The 20,296-nt window shown below is 37.5% G+C and overlaps 1 protein-coding gene across 1 annotated transcript in view; it reads right to left on the bottom strand.

Annotated features, from left to right (window-relative positions):
- Positions 1-20,296, bottom strand: part of LOC149785626 (cytochrome P450 3A24-like) — a 44,451-nt gene that overhangs the window by 9,717 nt on the left and 14,438 nt on the right. Inside the window, exons 5-11 of the mRNA XM_089979443.1 lie at positions 18,503-18,619; positions 7,656-7,744; positions 7,007-7,155; positions 6,106-6,227; positions 5,080-5,188; positions 3,716-3,873; positions 3,014-3,102 (exon numbers count right to left, since the gene is read on the bottom strand). Of these exons, the coding sequence (XP_089835569.1) occupies positions 3,014-3,102; positions 3,716-3,873; positions 5,080-5,188; positions 6,106-6,227; positions 7,007-7,155; positions 7,656-7,744; positions 18,503-18,619 (833 nt within the window). The remainder of the gene's footprint in view (positions 1-3,013; positions 3,103-3,715; positions 3,874-5,079; positions 5,189-6,105; positions 6,228-7,006; positions 7,156-7,655; positions 7,745-18,502; positions 18,620-20,296) is intronic.

Raw genomic sequence — 20,296 nt, 5'->3', positions numbered from 1 at the left:
ATATATGAAACTATAGTGGTCAACATATGAACAACATACAATACTGGTATACACAACATACAGTAAAGATATACACAACATACAATACAGGTATACACGTTTCAGCTTATCTGGATACAATACGATAATTCGGGGGGGGGGGGGAACTTTACAAAATAATTTCATTCAGTGAAGAAATGATATAATGATATTCTACAGTAAGGCTTGGAAGGAAAGGTGAATTTGACTCGGCTTCCCCTAAAGTAAGGATTTACGAAAGGTGGTTGCTGATACAGTAAAAGAACTTTTGAAATGTTTGGTTGTCAACCCCGGAATATGGAGTTCGTTATTAGTTGTAGATCAGAGATTACACTCAGCATATGATTATCTTGCTTGAATTAGGTTAGATCTATAATCTGGAGGAAGATGCGTTAGAGATGTATATATCATGATTCCTTTAAAATAAATGTATTTTTGTATGTGCAGCCATTAGTGTACATGCGCTGCCTTTTTCCGATTGTAATAAACTTCATTATAAATGCATCAATAAGCATTCTGTGTTGTTGATACCAGCCTCATATATTTTGTTAGGTCGATTTGAAGTCTATTTTCAGTGGAGATGAAAGATTTGATAAATGTGTGAAGTGTAGAATCGTCATCCAAAAGAAAAGTATTGGAGTGCAGTTGATACAATGCCAAGTCATTGATAAACAACAGAAACGAAGAGGCCCTAATATAGGGCCTTGACGAACATCAATTAAAATATGACTTGAATTGGAAATATATTGTAACAATCCATGTGGTTTACTTGACCTAGCAATGTCAAACCCTGGCGCGATTCCAATAGAAGTCATACGTTTCCCCTAATTCCAAAGACCTCTATAGAACTACTGTTGTAAACTGGAAAGTCCAACGTGTCCACTCTATAAATATTTTTACTCTAATCAATACAAGACGACAGATATCACAACTTCCCGATTCTCTATCAACCGCACAACTAAATGGTTTCTTTTCATTAACTATCCGTAACGTACCGTCAGCATTTCACGCATTAAACTATACTACTCAACCAACTAATACAGGGAACTTTTTTTACTACGTCACGTAAGGTCAGTCGAATCATGGTTTTAATCTACATTTCGCCTGTAACTTTGCATCACACTTACCACCATGGAAACAGTCCTCGTTTATTCCAATCATAACTACTGCACCTGTAATTGTACACAACTAGACTTTAACAGGAACTATTGAACTACGAGGACACTCACGCGGCTCTGACCTGAATTCACCAAAAGTAAACCATGGCATCACGGAAATTCACTAACACTTCACTTCGTGACGTTTGCTTATATCAACTGGCTAACTATTTTGATCTGGGAATATTTCCTCAGAACCTACATCCCATAATCAAACAAGTAATCACAAACATCTAATAAATCCTTAAAACGGGGCGCTATAAAAAAATGCGCATACTCCAAATTTATTAAAATATTTACCCGTACAAACAACCTGTAGTTTGTGAGATTAGACATGAACCAAATAAATGAGTTTTGGAGAAAACTTGTAGTCTTATAGTTTCTTAATGAGCACCGAATGGTCAACTAAATGGAATGTTTCTTTAAAATCAATGATGAATGAACAGGTACGTTCGCTGTATTAAATCGCTAGAAGTCACTGACTATATGTTTCGTCAAGTCAGTTTGCCATGAATATTATTTGTCGGCACCGTGATTGTGACATACGGAGGAGTTGGTATTAGTTTGGCTATATGAACAGATGATTACTGATGTTTTTTTTTTCCAGTACTTGTTGAAAGCACAGATAGAACAAATAAATTGTCGATAATTTCATTCTTTATATTTCCTTGATGAAATGGGAATACGTTGGCTAATCTGAATGACTAGAAATCTATCTGTTGTTATTACTAAAGTTAATTATTTCTTTCAATGAGTCATAGATTGAAAAGCCGAAGTTTGAACATCTGGGGATTCAATTCCATCAAGAACAGCCAATTTATTAGTGTCAATTTCATTGATAATGTTGATAGTATCAGATAAGAGGTGTCTGTGCGTGTTTATGTGTGTGACTTAGATTTTTAATCTAGCTTTAACAATTTTCCAGTCATATCGCTATGTCTGCAGTGTGTCAGTTTAAAGTGATGTCTAGCACTAGGGCATCATGCCGCAGACATGTAGCATGATGTCCCACCCAGGTACATTATCCTGACACCAGGCCTACCAGTCCTTACACTAACCTCTTAATGCTGAGCGCATAGCGAGGCATCTGTTAGTACATTATCATTTTTAGAAGTCTTTGGTATGACTCGGCCGGGGTTCGAACACACGACCTCCTACATCCGGGGCGGACGCTCTAACTACTGGGCCACCGGAGCGGTATCAGATAAGGTAATGACAGAGAATATTGAAATTAAAATGATCTGGTGCCATTTCAATTTCTGGCAACAATAAGTTTATAAATGTTAGACTCAGTAAAATTATCACGTGATTGGGAAATACTAGTACAACATCCAGGTTTAGTCGGATTGCAGTACCCAGATCATCAGTGTAATTAGAACCATTTACTATAAGTTCACATTGACTTCGAAGTACTGATTTCGTTGAAGTTTGTTCTCGTAGGTGAGTTGAGATAGATCTGGTATTAGAGTTTAAGGCAATGACTGCTGTCAACTAGGAACGTTTATAGATTTGATATTGAGGAAACTTAATTCCATCCATATTGATTCTGCAGTAAATATTTAGAAATCAGTTCTTCTCTTGAATGTTACGCTGTTTATATATATAATTGGAAGCAATTACAGACTCGAAAATCAGAAAACACCATTAATGTGGTACGAATTTTATGATCTTTACGCTAACTATTATTAGAAATTTTAAAAAGAGGACACAGAGTTTAAGTTGGAGTTTATAATAAAATAGTTACGAGATTGGGTCCGATTCCGTGTTTCAAACTTATAATGCAGAATGGTTATAGTGTTTTTAATTATCATATAAGGAGTGACTATGTATAAACGTACCTCTGTGCGGGAGAATACATTCGTAGAGTCTCGTTCACAGTCATATCCAGGTAAGTTAAATTGAAGACGTTGTCGTAGGTTGGTTTGCTCTGAAATAATAAATGCATTCAATGTTACGCTTTGTAAAACTCAGTCATGATGTGAGAGATAAAAAAGCGTTCAGGGAACACGAACGTCCCACCACACGACACGGATAATTCCTTTTTACCCGAACCATGTACGGGCAAGAAGCTAAAGGCGTTAATTAAACAGGCACAAAGTGAGTCTGAGATCATTCGTCTGGCTTACGTTCGCCTAAGAAAAGTAAATGTGGCAGTAGTTGACCAGTGAATCTGGGTTGAAAGACCTAGCTGGGATGAGTCCCACTCAAATTTGTTTCAAATCAGTCTCTAGATTTTTCAGAGAGAATTCTTATAAGGTAATTTGATCTATTTTATGTAAAGTTTTTACATAAATGTGAAGCATATAAAATCTGGTCAAAATCAGAAAGTGCAATAGGATAACGATGATTGTAAATTTTTATCTCCTTTGCTAAAAATAACCTTACTTCAAGTTAGATGTGGTTTTATGCAGTTTGGTTAGAAAAAAATGATCGAGTGTCTCTATACACTTAAGTTTCCTAATTTTTATTTTTTTAAATGTTTAATACTGTCAATCAATAAATCAAACACGGACTATATTGCACTTCATCAAGAAATTTACCTTGCCAAGTTCTTTGTTGATTTCAGTCCGTAGGCGATCCTGTACGTCTTGATTGGTAGCCAGGCAATATGATGCAAAAGTCAGAAAATTTGATGTCGTATCGTAGGCAGCAAGGAAAAATATGATTGCATTAGCTAGAACTTCCGCATCCGTCATACCTGCAAGTAAAACAGTAGTTGAAAACATTTTATTAGGATATGTGTTCAACAAACTGACGTCCCGCCAGCTCCACAACCTGCCAGTCTAACTTCCAAATATTTCACACCAATGTACCGCCGACAAACACTACAGCCGATTTGACGTGAATCACTGCGAACATGCAGCTACATTCAAAGTTTGTTGCAATATTAAGTACTTTGTTTTTGTTTTTGCTGGTTTTAATGGCACTTTTAACACATTTTTGACCATATCATACCAATGAAATGCGAATTGAATATTTTTTCCAAGGATATACCAATGCAGCGGACACGGGCTGTCCCAGGCATGTATTCAACCAACGGCCCTTGAATGAGAAGTCCTTTACTCCGACAACGGAGCTACTGCGGCTGCAACATTTAGACGTTTCACCTCGACATATTTTCTGATTTTCAGTAGAGAAGATGCATACATTCAAATAGTTGTTGCTGTTGTTTGCTTTTTAATGACATTTTCAGCACGTTATTTGTTATATCATCCGTAGGATATGAAAGCTAAGTGCCTTTCCCAAGGACACACCGAGGAAGCCGACCCAGGCTGGCCTGGACATGTATCTAACCCGCTACCTCTGATTAAAAGTCCAATGCTCCACCGAATGAACTATAATGGCTCACGTATATGTATTTTTAACGCTTTCCATCTAGTTTTAATGGAATTTACAGAACACAGTTAAACTTTAGATCGCTTACATTTGGGCTTATCATATAAAGACAATGATCCATTAAATCTCTGAAGTAATAAACAGATGATAACTTAGTTAGCATGCTCCAAACACCATGGCTCTATACTATTGAGCAAGTTCTACACTAATTACGTATCATATAAAATATAAGCAATAAGTCCAAAATACTTATAAAAGTTAGCAGAAACATGTACATTATGTACATGTTTCTGCTAACTTTTATAAGTATTTTGGACTTATTGCTTATATTTTATATTTATTTTATCGTCGCAGCACTCTCGCATTAATAAGAAATATAAATGAATCTTTGATATTTAAAGAACAACTGTCGTTCTGTTTATTTTTTAATATACCATTTTTATGTTCAACATTTAAATACACGATATACTTGGGCATGCAATAAATTTAGAATTAAAAGGAATTTCGCTTGCAGAGTTTGGTAACCAGAAGTTAAATAACACGAGCATTAAACACGAAAACAAGATACCTCGCTTTTTGTAGGCATCAAATCCAAAATTCCTTTCCTCGCCATCGTCAGCATCTGTTCGTTCCTCTTGGTGGGCGTTTATCATTAGCTGGAGGAAGTCGTTGTAGCTCTGATAAAAAGAAACTATAGCTGTTGAGGAGCAAGAACTCATCTTGGCTCCTGTATCGCAAAATTTGAAATTTTTCACCATGCTGCGTAGACCATTTACAGTAACACAGCGACCCATATCTTCTGCACGACAAAATCTTAAGTGTAAGATACAGGCACATTGCAATTTGGAAATCAGTTCCGGTAAGGGAATGACAGTCTAATGGCCGATTTGAATTTTAAGAATGTAGGAAGCGATCCTTTTGTTTCTTTTTACTTCTGTGTATTGACATCAGCTTAGATATAGCTGAACACGATCAACATAGCAGCGTTGGACACAATCATTTTCTACATGTTCGAGTTAACAAGGTTACAAGCTAGATATGGAATACCTAAGTTACGGATGAGATATGAATAGAATTCGTAGAGATTGACAAAGTGTACACTACATACACATGGTTACAAGAGAACCCAGAAAACATAACTTTAGTAAAAAACGTCTTAGAAAACACTGCTACAGAGTTTGGTCGACAAACAGTTGCTCAGGGTCTTTGGAGGAGGATGTCAAAAACACATTCATCTCCTCTTGATACTGAAGTCAAACGATTGCCAGGGATGCCACCAAAGAGCAAGGCTTTTAAGAGCGTATATTTAGAAACACTCCCGCAAGACCTGATCAACATGATTCTGTGCTTTGAAATAGATTTTGTGTTAAAAATACATGTTCCCTCTGGTTGCTGTTGAAGTCAAATGTTTGCTAAGGAAGCCATCAAAGCACAACATAACGCCCAAACAAACAATGCATGCCGCATGATTGATGCAGTGCAGTACCATATATTCACGTGTTCCCCTTTTACAGGTGAGCTGCAATAAATAAAAATCCACCCATTTCGTGACGATATCAAACATGTTTTTTCTAATTATTAATATTTTGCCTACCCCCGATTTCGTTTCTCGCCTATCCGCCAATGCTGACTTTGTTGCTTGTATGAAAAAGTCGATTGCTTCTTGATCCAATATGGGAATCTCTCTGATAAAAGTCTGCAACTCCGGAAACATGGCTGAAAGTAGAATTTTGACTGCCGGTGACGAATATTAATGCAATTCCCTTGACGGAGGTCGGGATTTTAAAATGTCTCACTGAACTTAAGAGCACGGGTAACACAGGTCTTGCACCTTTATGAACAGTTTTCAGGAACCAGAATAGGTTATTGCACTTAGTGAGTGATTATTATGGGGGGGGGGGGAGAGAGAGAGAGAGAGAGAGAGAGAGAGAGAGTTGTTGTGGGGTTTGACACCATTTTTCAGCGCACGATAGGCTATGCATGGCGGCCAGTATTAATGGTGGAGGAAGAACCCGAGAAAACCCACGGAATAACCACCGACCCACGAGAAGCTACTGGTAACCTTTCTCACATAACCACATTGGCCGAATCCTAGACTAGAACCCACGCAGACAGGTGAGATGGCAGTGATCCGTAACGGAGAGCGCTTTAGACCACTCGGCCACGCTGAGAGAGAGAGAGAGAGATTTATGAGCCTGTATATGAAAGCCATTAGTTTGTGGTCAGGGCCCAGTAAGCCATGAATCGTAACAGTTCGGCAGATAGAATTGGTCATACGTGGTTGCGTTGGTTCTGTGCCACTGGTGGTTAGGTACATTGTCCACGGTATCTTTAATGTACCGAGGTGTTCCAGTGTGTTTGAGATATCGCCAACATAATACAACAGATACGGCAGCATAAAGTAATACCTACGTATCTCAAACGAGATAAAAACTTTCCAAATTATTTGAGATGCAGCGCCGGCTTGCACCCTAGGTGTCTAAAGTTCAACATACCAGCAAGTAAAAACTTTACATTTCCTACGCTTATATTTAAGGCTTTCTTCGCATTCTTTACAAATGGATCATCCGGGTTATTCTGGGATTCGACCTGCAGTCCAAATCCTGTGCAGCAGATAGTGTCCATAGTAAAGGCTCCAAATAATCTGTAACAATTAATTCGTTCCAATTACTTAAACGGTTTCAATAACAGTAAAAGCTTTTTCCTTTCCAGTTACACGGTTTGATTAATACCAAAACGTATTTATTTCCAATTGGACGGTTGGAACAAGACCAAATATTGCATCTTTATGATCTACCTTATAACTAGTCACATAATTTTAGCATTTTTGAAAATGTGCCATATCTACATTAGTTAAGTTTCCATTATGTTTTTCAAGTTGCGTGTAAACAAAAATATTATGGCCGGGAATCTTTTACAGTTAGGGCTTAGCTTAAATAATATATGTTTTGAACATATATTGTCTTCAGTAAATATGAATGTGGACTTTTCAGTTTGTTGACCTATATTATATTTATTTAAATGTTTTCTTTGTAGCAAAGTAACAGAACACAGAACAGCTTATCAAAATTTCTTTCCCTCTGAAAAAGTAACATCCGAGTAAAATCGATGTCATGCAAACTAAATAAGACATTAATAACTTACTCCCTCATCTCTACTGACTTGCCTCCATCTGACAGGGTCCTCGCATTTTGAATCAAACTATCCAGACACTTTGAGATGAGCGGTGTCATCTGAAAACAATAATTTGCTTTCTTCATATGTACATGTAAGTATAAGATATTTTTATCTCTTTTATTTCTAACGGGGTTATGATCATGTGTCATGTCAGATTTTAAGATAATATGAAAATCGTACTCATAGACTGAGTATTGTTACCACAATTTCCTTTTTTATTAAAAAAAAATTAAGCATTCCTTGACCTTCACAGATTGTTAGTAAAATATACTAGGTGCCACGCAAAATGATGTTTTGCATTACTTTTATCTAACAAAGTCTTGAAGTTTGTACATGCTGAAAATACCCGAAATTTCCTTTGTCTTGAAATTTTCATATTTACCATCGGTGAGAACGTAACTCGACGTCAAATTCCCCTACTGGCTATGAATAATAAGCACAGTCTCATACAATCAAGTCAATTTTGCTTAGGGTAAATACAATAGTAACGGCATGCGAACCTCTAGGTCAGTCATATGGGTCATACCTCGAATGTATGCGGAGAGCTGTCATTCGTACCACCTCATATATTCACGACACAGGGATTTACCGTGAATTTGCAAATCTGTTGAGCCATTTTTCTTCTCACATTCTTTGTCAATCTTATGGTCAATGCAATAGTTGAAACAGCCCAGGTGGTTTGAAAAGTTTTTTGTTTCTTCTCTGCGAAGAATCTTCTGACGAGCAAAGTGGATTATTCTTTCTATTCTAAATTCCTGCGCCTAAATTAGATCGATGCATACATTTTGTATCGCATAAATACATGCGGTGGTCAGAATTTGGTCAATGTTAACGAACCAGTAATTATAACTGAACGCATTGGCAAAGACAAATAGGGAAAAGCGGGAGCCGTTGAGAGGATTTTTTTTCGACCTAGTTTTAATTGAATGAAAACAATAATGCTGCTGCTGAAAATAGTCACACGGAACGTCTAAAATATTAATCTTTTGCTCAAGGGGAAGAAAAGCACTCTCTTCAACTTGACAGTGCTAATTATTTGATCCTCAATAGCCACAGAATGCAGTTTACTAATTGTATTCAGACTACTTTGTGCTGTCGCGAGAAGTCCTGAATAAGTACGTATTCGTGAACATAATCGTATTGAAATTAATTGGCAAGCACCATCAGAATCGGCCGATACTATGGATATTGTCCCTATGTTTTTTGTTGCAGTGACCGCCACACCATAACTAATAGTTGTTGCCTGGGCAAGACTACCGATAGCATTTATAAGTTTGTAAATCACGGAGGTTCCAACTGTCAACCTCTATTTGGCCTTGAACAAGATTTTATTTCAGTGTATATGAGGGTCAGGTAACACCATTTTGAAGCAGATATATCTTGATAAGTGGAACAAAATCACCATCCATGCCGGCATCCTATGTTCGGTAAAAGTGGAAAAAAAAAATCACCATCCATGCTGACATCCTATATAGGTCATCAATCACCTTGTTGTTAACTTCCCCAACCTCATCACCGCGGTCAGAATCCATTACTTACATGTAATGATAGACCTAATTTTAAACACAAACAGCAAGGAACGAATTTCATCTACAGCGACTAAATATGCTGAAATTCGTCATTGTTCTTTTTATCGATGCCTGATGGTATTGGACAACTTGTTCCTGGTAAGCGAAGGCCTTTTCTCCCCGACTGCTTGTTTTGGAGCCATTCCTAATGCAGTTCCGTCAGACCATAATGCCGCTGCAGAAGACGCTGAGGTAACATTGCTGAATCGCCACAAGCAATGGAAATACCACATCTGTCTTTTGCAAATTCATCACCTCTGATATAGATGAGCTTAATGCCACCGAGGTATTATTTGTAATTGTAAGCTTGAATTGGATTAACCACACTCGGACAATTCAAGTTAATTTTGTTGGAGAAAGTCTCAGTGTGAGCCCACAAGTTTTTTTATTACGTTTTTTTTTATTTAACCCGCTGATTTTTGCTAAGGCCAACCATCATATCGTGACGTGAGAGTATTATTTAAAAACGTAACAGATTCAATTACTATATGAATTTTCCATTGGCACATCAAGAACCTTCATTCGACCATCCACACCTTCCACCAGCAAAGTCTTGTCAGAAATTATTCACAGTATAACATCGATAACCAGCGGCTGCAGCGGTACCTACACGTACAGGAAAATGTATATCGACATTGGACTGTGTATACAACTCGAGGTGTTCCAAGGAAAAGTTATAAATCGAGTACAATGTAACGAAAGAAGGCGGGACATTTGCGAACCGTTATGAATGTTCTGATGTCGGTCCATGTACGACCACATATTGTGATATGCACGTACAATAGGATTGTGTGCATAGTCAAGCAATATTTCTTCAGAGGGTTCCTGATGACTACTTAGCAGCAATAAATCCACAGTCACTTCTAAGCTGTCAAATATCATCTCAGTAGGCCTTGGTCATTGTCTCGATTATTGGTGCAGTAAGATCATGTTGCGTATTTACTTGCCATGTAAACTGTCCCACAATATTACTTCATAGGTGCTCATATGTGGTATTTTCCAGAAACGACAACATTGATGCAGTTCCAAACTACATAAAGGACAACAAACTCACTCTGTAGACGATGATGAGGATAAAACAGGCATCCACAATGTTAAGGTTTCTAATACAACTGTACCACCATCGGCACCTGCAAAATTGCGTTGTTGACGTTATTCTTAAGGATTAATGTGAATATGTGTTTAGCACCAAAAATAACCAAACCTTGCTAACATCTGTGCGAAATCCAAACAAATGAGGGAAATTGCGTTTGAAAAATGTAATGAGGCTCCAAGACGTTGTCCGTAACAATGCGTAAATCCGTTGTTAAAAGCGTTGTAATCACGCTTTTACATCAGACACATTAGCAGGACAGGGTTTTTTTTCCGCGGTCGCCAAATTGAATGCTTTTGAGAATCCGTATTATCAGATGTGTCCTTGATAAACATCATCAATGCACCTGGTGAATCCAATAATCATTGTGGCAATGTCAGCATTATCAAGAATTTATTCAATTTCCTTTCTGTCGATGAAATAACGTGCGCTTTTGAACAACGTCATAATGCAATTGTTATCAAATCCAGCTGTGGTATTGGCGGGATAACTGGTACCACTGACGTCATTCTATACAAATTCTCCTTTAATTACCAAGAATGCCTCACATGGAAGAAAAACCGTTCGGTGTCCTGCACTTCTAATTCTACTTTCGGCTGATCAGGAACCCTAGCCGGCTATGAATAAAGCTGAAGATCTTATTTGCTTTGATCCACTAATACTAGCGAAACCATATAAAACACGGGATCAGATGTATCTTTGAAATGGACCATGGTGAAACTATATATATATTTGCAATTACTGAAACTGACAACCGTTGTGAATGTCTTCATTAGTAATTTTACCAACCGCAAGAGGCATTGTTTCTATCAATGGTAATATCACAGGTTTGATGGTGATCGAGTCACTAATTATGGTAATCAATTGAACAGGTAACATTGAAACTTGTTTAGCGATTGTCGTAACGCGCAGTGATAATGCCGTGAGAACCTTAGGTAGCCATGCAAACAATTCACCAACAACAACACCGAGATCAGTTCCATAATATGTCGTATACATGGGTTCATCGCGTTTACAATACGTATTGGCATTAAATACAAACGCACGACTGGCATTATATTAAATATCACATTGATCTATAACGTGCAGATGTAATGTTAATAGTTTCTTGCGAAGATCTACAAAATGCCCGACTTGATTAAGAAGGGAAACATGACTACATTTCAACAGAATATTATATGAAAGAGACATAGGCGACGCTGGAGTAATTTATATCAAATCACCCTGTCCACAGTTTGTGAAAACATAAAAAGTATATAACCCTTAACAGCTACATCGATCATTTCAGACCTGCTTCCATAACTTCCACAGATGGAAACAGGTTAAATTGATTTGAATAGGTGAAGTAATCCTGACAATGTCAGGCGAAATATGATATCCCATGCATACAAATCGTTTGTTATCTTGAATGTCTTCAGGACAACCCATTGACGACCGTTTGATATCGACCGCATATAATGCTGAATGGATTGAAAATGAGAGAATTGAGTGTGGGTTCATGAGCACGTAAAGAAATTTTAAGCTGAACAATTTCATTCTTCGTCGAATTTTTTCATTGATGGTTTCTATGTCATATGCGCCTGCAGTGAGTGCAATATTATTCCAGACTGCAACACTGTCTGATGAAAACACAAATGAGCTATTTGCACCAAGTCTACCTAATGGCTGAAATCGAACATTAGGCTAACTGTCATAAACTCTCAATGACGTTAATTCGATATCAAGTGTACGTGATTCGCCAGCGATAACACGTGTATAAAAAGTCACATGAAGTTCTAGTTTTATTGGTGAGATTGTGATCATCGAAATAACTCCCTGGGTTGTATTTACAACAACAACGTTGTATCGAAGAACTCATTATTCGTGTCGTAATATACGTCATTGATATCTTCAAGACGTTCATGCAATAATGAGCGAAATGTTTTCATGTCCATCATGTCATTGGTGAAAAGGGGCAGAGAAATCCATGTGACCTCATTAATGACTTTTGGTGCATTATTACCGGCACGAACTGATCCCACAGTAAGACCATGCGCGTCATCACGAAATATCATCAACATGTTACAGTTGTCATGGATCACTTTATGCACGTGAGAGTATCGTTGTTTGTGGACCTCGTGAAAAATATTTTTGAGGGATTAACTTCGTTTTCAAGACTCATATCGTCGTAAACAACAAGATTATTTCCACTTGCATCCAAACTATCAATGTAGGTGCTTCATGGAATGTGGAAAGAAATCAATGTTGGACGACGCTTTGCCGCTCAACGACGCTTTGTATCTTAACGATTTTGTGATTATCTTTGAAGACATTATAACAAGGTCGGTCATCAGCCGACAACCGATCACATCATCAGCTGACGCTGCAATCAAGTACAACCAATCACATCATCAGCCGACGGTGCAATCAAGTACAACGATCACATCATCAGCCGACAGTGCAAACAAGTACAACCGATCCCATGTCAACCATCTCAATATCATATTTAATAGCAGTTTATCCCTGATCCAGCAGGACCAAAGATTAATGCGCGAACTGAATTTAAAAATATTGAACTGGTTCAATCAGAACTATGCTGGGGTGGTTAGGTGTTGATTGTGTAGATAAATTTATGACAAATATTTTCCATATTCGCGATGCCATTAAATAATACAATTGTTCGTAATTGCAAAGTGTATGAAATCTGTTCAACGCTAGACGCAGCAGTGATTTGATAGTTCTCGTGAACGTTGGAACTGTCAGTTCCATCAAAAGGACCCTCACAGATCCGGAACGAAAGACGACATAAAACTCATTATTATCATCACTGGCTATAATCATGTCGGCGGGTGAATATAGTTGTTGTCGAATCCATTTTACCGTAATCTTGAGCTCTTTAAGAAACACATCAAACGAATCCTTGCCACGATACAACATTAGCGGCTCACTTTGCCTATCGCATCTGGCAACATTGTAACAAGGCCCGCGTGGGACTTGTTCAGCAACTTGTGTTATATTTATTAAGTCCTGATCATTCAATGGAACGTTGAGACATAGGAGGTCAAGATGCATGAGATAGGGTACTTTCAATTTTAGTTGCACTGCTGTAAACTGAACAAGTTTTGCCAGGTTCTGGCATAATCTTAAGCTGTGATTTTTAACTGAATCCACCGCAATAAATGTTATATTTGGGTCTATCGTGGAAATATCTTACTCTTGTGTTTGATGTGTCCGTTAAGCCACCAGGCAATATTCTTTATCCATATGGAATAAACTAACGACCCTAAACAAAGCAATAAGACCATAAGACTAGGTCCGCTCGCTTTGTCCATGTAGGGATAGTGGAAGCGTATAAAAGCCTTTATCCCTTGTATACACACTAACAACGATATACGGGTTAAGTGTTTCAAAGTTTTTAGTGCGGCCTTAGTAACCTGCACTGGAAATTCTATATCACCAAAATTGAGTTCGCCCAAGTATTGTTGATATTTACACGGATGGTCTTTATTGTCACTAGCGAGATGTGACGCAGGTAAGATCGCCCAATCAAAACATTATCATCACTGTTTTTAAACTTATCTCTGAACTTCGCGGAACATACGTTGATGTTGGTATTTAACTCGATCCGCGATACTCTACCAATATCAGAAACCACAATCGCTACAAACCTAGTGTGAAGTGGCAAATTTTATGTCGATCTAACAAGAATACATTAGCTGAGACCAGACAACCATTAATTAGATTTATGGAGACAAGCGCGTATCATATCGCCATACTACCGTGTACGGTAATGTCCTTTAGAGGGAGAATTCTGTTCGTAATTAAACATTTGTTTATACAGCAGCCAGGCGGACAATTTAGGACAAGGAAAACTTCATTTTCATGGTAAAGTTGTCACAATTGAGAGAACGCAAGAAACTCTGTTACTGAAACTACCAGGGTCAAGTTGACCCTGACTCTGGCGCCTCTGGAAAAAGGCGGCAGAGATATTTGATTCTGATTGGTACGTTAAATGAAAGGGCGTGTTCCAACACAAAATTTCATAGGTTTTAATATCGTCGCATCGAATTTTAATCAGTCTAAGCTTTTCCTACAAGAGGAGACCCAAAGGTTACGACTCCGGGAATTTGCAAGAAATTTCCGTAAAACTGTTGTCCAAAAAGGGGACGATTGTCGAAAGGAACCGACGAACTAATTTACCGATTAGAGGGAGAAAACGTTGACAGCAAAGGTAGTGTGACAATTCCATGTAATTTGTTGATGCCATGTATAATGCTTTGCTGAAGTTATTTATCTGTATCTGCATGAATCTTTTTTCTACATTCGTGTAATAATTTGCTTTATGAAGTATAACTGTGTTGCGTTTATGCATAGGAAGTTGTACATTAATCTTCTTTAGATAAGTTTGACGAATTGTTTGAATTTGTCGTCTTGTTTGCATAAGGATTATGTTCTAAAAATTTAATGCATTACATTAGTTAATATGATTTCAAGAATCCGTGTGAATTCGCCGAATTTAGAAGATTTCACGTATGATTAAGAATAAGTGTGTATTGACGGAAATGATCTAGTAATTGATTGACGTGATGTATCCTATTTATTCGCTGTGTATGTGGTAATGTGTAAGGTCAAGGCGTAACGAATTAGCCATTTGACTAACTAGGGTCATTATAGGACATGTGGAGTCGATTGATAGCCTTAGCGTCTGTTAGCACTGATAGTGAAATCTGATAACGAGGGAGAATAATGAAGAACTAACCGTTTCATAAATAACGGGAAATTTAGGTTGTCTCTATTTATATTTATCTAAAAGGGAGAAAATAGCTCCAGAGACGTATGGAACGAATGAGGTGATGTTATTCTGAGACCTATACGGAGAAGCATAGAGAAGAGTGCAGTGAGACATATAATCATGTGACGCAACCCTGCGACGTATTAATTTCTGAAGAAGTATTTTGAGAGTGTCCTGAGACGGGTGGTAGAAAGTATCATCCCGAGATCCAAGGGTCTGAACAGCGACAGAGGAAGCAAAAACAGACTGAGGACGAGCAGGTTATGAAACCGTACAAGACGTTGACTTCGATTGTTCACTCGATCCTATGATGAACTAAATCTATCAGTAACAGATCGACTATCTTATTTTAATCTATTTGCGTTTTCTTTGTATTTCGGTGAAAGTTAAATTTCTAAAAGCAGAGTACATTCCTGATGTAATGAATTTTCACAGTGTTTGTATGTAATTGATTAAATTGTTTGTTTACATGTACGGGGGCTCGTGTTGGTTTGTTCTATATACCTGCTCAGATCTCTATCTATTCCACCTATAAGTTTCACCACTTATATTTCCATTTACTCGAACCGGGCAACAACATCGAGGGCGGTCAACCCCTAGATAACGAAAACCAAATACGGAGGGACATTCACTCCCCCCGTGTAACACCTAGCTATAATTTTATTTACTTCTTTGCGTATCAACAGCGTCTGGTGTTTGTACAAGCATAAGTTCAGTAGATCTTTATTGACGAGCACGATAATACTAGCAAACCGATCCACGTGGCCAGCAAAGCTGATCACATGATTTGATTCCGATGCCATATCGAAGACATGGTCGAGAACCTATACCAACACGATTAGCGAGTAAATGTGATTTTCAGTATTTATAATAACATGTTCTGCCGCACAGTTCGTATTTTCTAAGGTATACACATCTGCAGTTATTACATCCAAATGCCTATGAGCTTTGTATATACATACAGTGTTATCTAATTGGTTGATTTTTTCAACTGCCGCAGGTGTATACTTTTTTCCCACTCACAGCCATTCGTTTTTCAGTATCCGTTGGTGTATTACCTCTTCTGCATAATGTGGTACATGGATATAGACGTCAATATCCAACTTGTACCGTTCACGGAATTTAATATAATTCGAAATGCAAGTTCGTTCTTTGTAGCAATATAAAATTCTTTTATAAAACTGAATAAAATTTCTTACAATATTGCGACAGACCAAATGAGCTCAAATGAGCCATCACTGAGTATTGTGCCTAATCGAATAATGTGGTACATGGATATAGACGTCAATATCCAACTTGTACCGTTCACGGAATTTAATATAATTCGAAATGCAAGTTCGTTCTTTGTAGCAATATAAAATTCTTTTACAAAACTGAATAAAATTTCTTACAATATTGCGACAGACCAAATGAGCTCAAATGAGCCATCACTGAGTATTGTGCCTAATCGAATACGACTAGACTTTCTACGTTTGTATTTAACAAAGTCAAATGTCTTGAAGCGTCAGTAAATTTCCTCAAATGTTCATGCTTTATTGATTTTAGTAATAGCTTCTAAAATTCCTGTGCTGTTCAGCTTCTATTACGTTGCACATTCTTTCGTAACACTTCTGAAGATTGGTGAGTGTAGATGACATTGGTATATTAATGGCAAAAGCATCACTCTAATTGATTTACCACTGGTGATCTCATTATGCAAGATTCTACATTCACTTGATATATAAATCTTGTCGTCATCATGATCATCACCACTGCAGCATTGATCTGTACTCAACCTCAGCGTCTTTATTTATTTCTTGCACAGAATTAAATAATAGCTTTTTGTGTTGTTTTTTTTTTCAAAAGGTTTACCAAACTCAAGTCTTAACTATTCGCAAATAATTCTTAAGTTTATTAATTTTTCAACATATTCCGGTTACATGTTCCAAAACGCCTCTTTGATAAGCATGTATGATGCCTTCAAACGCAACAGTGGTTTAATTTTTATTGCAACGTGTATTGTTACTCTTTAATGAGCTGGCACAATAATACCGCGACTAAAGATCTTCATAAATTCGCTCCAAACACTATACGCATCTATCCCTAAATTTTTATCCATTATATACCGTGGTAATTCTTCAAAACAAAGATATTCCCTGCTAGAAGGTATCCTTTGCCAGTATAAAATACTCCTCGCTACAGATAATATTCTTTGCAACAGTTTTGTGTAGTGGCTCTCGGTGTAGTGGCGATAATAATCTTATTTCTGTCGGAGAAGTTATTATGACGCAACGACAACCACGGGCTTGAGGGTATTTTTTTAATGCCCATTAATTATCATAGGTTTTTCTCGCTTAGTTGTTTATTGCAGCAAAGTCATAATGGGAACACTGTCGGCCTCTTCTTTCGTAACATAATTATGTGGTGCACCCCGCCAGAGGCGTATCGCTAAATCGATCAAATCCATGTATTTTCCTGTAACTACTTCCGAGGTTATTTCTCTTCTTGCATGAAATGATTGAGCGATGTCCCGATCGGAGCGAACTGGTAAGGTACCAGATTCGCTGGTACCAGACTCAAATTGGTAATTCAATATCACTGAATTGTACGAGGTAAAATCATGGTCTCCCAATTAATTATTTATGCAGAAGAGGGCGTTGAAGCTGGGAAGCAAACTAATGGGTGTTGTGCATAATGGGAAAAAGGTACGGCTATTCCATACTTTCACCAAGATGAAGGATGTTCGTAATTACGGTCTCACACGAGCACCGCAAGTGTGAAGCAGTTGTCAGCGAACGCTACAAGGGTCTACAAATATCGTTGCAACGGTATCCAGTTATCGTTTTGCCGTGGTTAGGTTAAAATTTACCGTTGCAATGCTATTTTGTAATACTGGTGTCGTTGCAGTGGTATTTAGAGGTCTATAGGAAATACCTCAAAGGACGGGCGAGACTAATATTTTGTAAATAGGGGATTTAGCCATCAGACAGCTTGTGAAGGGGAACTCACTCTTCTTATGTTATGTAATTAATTTTCACATACCTACCTACTTAATAAGCATAAAACCTATATTTAGGGATAATATCGTCTTTAGTACCCACAACATTTGCTTGACTCCATCTGATGTTTATTTCTGCACGTGCATGAAGGGTGCATATTTGGGATTTAATACATATTCAGAAAAGATTCTCTCTGTTTTTGCAGGTGATTACTCTTTTTAAACTAACATAAATATTTCAAAGAACCCGGATGAACCATCAGATATGTGCCGAGCTATGCACACCGTTGCAACGATTTTCACATGCCGCTGCACGGATATTTCAATACTAGTGGTCGGTCATTTCTTCTGTTCTAACTGTATATTTTATCTTTGCATATGGAATTCTACTGTTGTGATACTCACATTTCTCATTTTGCTAGAGCTGAACGTTGGGCTGAGAGTGGCTCTAAGAAACTTCCAGTGATCCCCTTGCGCCACTGTGATAGCTGAGTCGAAAAATTTTGTGACCCGTATTGTTCTCTGAAATTAAGCAAAGTTCAAAAAAGAAAAGAATTGTTATGTATGTATGTATGTATGTATGTATGTATGTATGTATGTATTATGTACGTATGTATGTATGTATGAATGGATAAAGATGTATAAATGTATAAATGTGTGTGTGTGTGTGTGTGTGTGTGTGTGTGTGTGTGTGTGACTTGGATTTTTAACGTAGCTTTAAAAAATTTTCAGTCATATCGCTACGATGTCTGCAGTGTGGCAGTTTATATTGACGTTTAGCACTTTGGCATCACGCCACAGACATGTAGCATGATGTCCCACCCAGGCATATTATCCTGACACCAGGCTGACCAGTCCTAACACTAACCTCTTAATGCTGAGCGCCAAGCGAGGCAGTTGTTAGTAACATTTTTATAAGTCTTTGGTATGACTCGGCCGGGGATTGAACCCACGACCTCTCGTATCCGAGGCGGACGCTCTAACCACTAGGCCACCGGAGCGGTTATGTATGTATGTATGTATGTATGTATGAGAAACGATTAAATGCCTAAAGTTTCACATTACTCTGTTTGCAGAACATCTACTACTAAATTATCGTATTACACAGATCTCTAAAAGCAGGGATTTGGCTTTGCGTGGTTACTGACTTGTCGAAAATAGAGTAAACAGAGCAACCACAAAAGTCCTAGAACTTAATCTTACACGTGACTGTTCAGGATCTCGACCTCAGAACGTTTAATAACTGTAATCTACAGCTTTACCACCGTGCAATAAAAATAAGATAAAACATATATGACCTCCTGTTTTTATTTTTTATTAGGTTCACTCTTTGTAAATTGTTTTATTCATTAGTTTTGAATAGCATATTAATAACATGTGTGAGATTTCATTTCGTCGATCAAGCATATTAATAACATGTGTGAGATTTCATTTCATCGACCAATTGATTGAACAGAGATTCTTAGCCAGAAAGAAGAGTGGATCATTTGTGGATCCTCTTGACTGAGTTGACATCAGACAAATTAAAACTTTTATGTCAGCCTGGCTTTCATTTCTTTGAAATAACATTTGCAGTCTGACGCCCTACCCCAACCACGTCCCGCCTCCAAGAAAAAAACAATATAAAAAACATCAAAAAAAACTATTTCTCAAGGTCTGGAACTAGGTCAGCATTAGATACAAAGTTTCTATTATTAGTGGTTTACCTTGAAAAATAAAAAATAAAATTAGTCAGAACTGAACTCTATTCCAGTAAATAGTTACATTACAATAGCATGTAATGGAATATAAAAAATTAAAACTAACAAAAAACCAATTAAATTAAATCAAATACACATAACACTATGTTATGTCACAAGCTTATATCTATCTACACGTGTCCGGCATGTATTTCGTCCAGCTGTAGATCATTGTATTGAACATTAGTTTGTTTATCGATCGGATTTCAATTTATAGACAGGTTCAAAGAAACCAAAAAGTTAAAGGAAAATATTCAAAACTTTGTAAATCACCCATGTATGGAAGATTAGTCAGGCACATGGCATCCGATCACTAGACGTTCAAAGTCATAATTTTAAAAATCCACCCACCCCAAATAAAACAAATGACAAGAACAAAAATATCCCGGCCCAACAACTTCATAATAGCTGGTGAAAAGATGCATATTTGAATATAGATATTTTGGTTGCGTTAGGCATT

Source organism: Sinohyriopsis cumingii, chromosome 13 (assembly GCF_028554795.1).
Source record: "Sinohyriopsis cumingii isolate HCF-2022 chromosome 13, ASM2855479v2, whole genome shotgun sequence".
Lineage (NCBI taxonomy): Eukaryota > Metazoa > Mollusca > Bivalvia > Unionida > Unionidae > Sinohyriopsis > Sinohyriopsis cumingii.
This window is presented reverse-complemented; position numbering and strand designations above follow the sequence as displayed.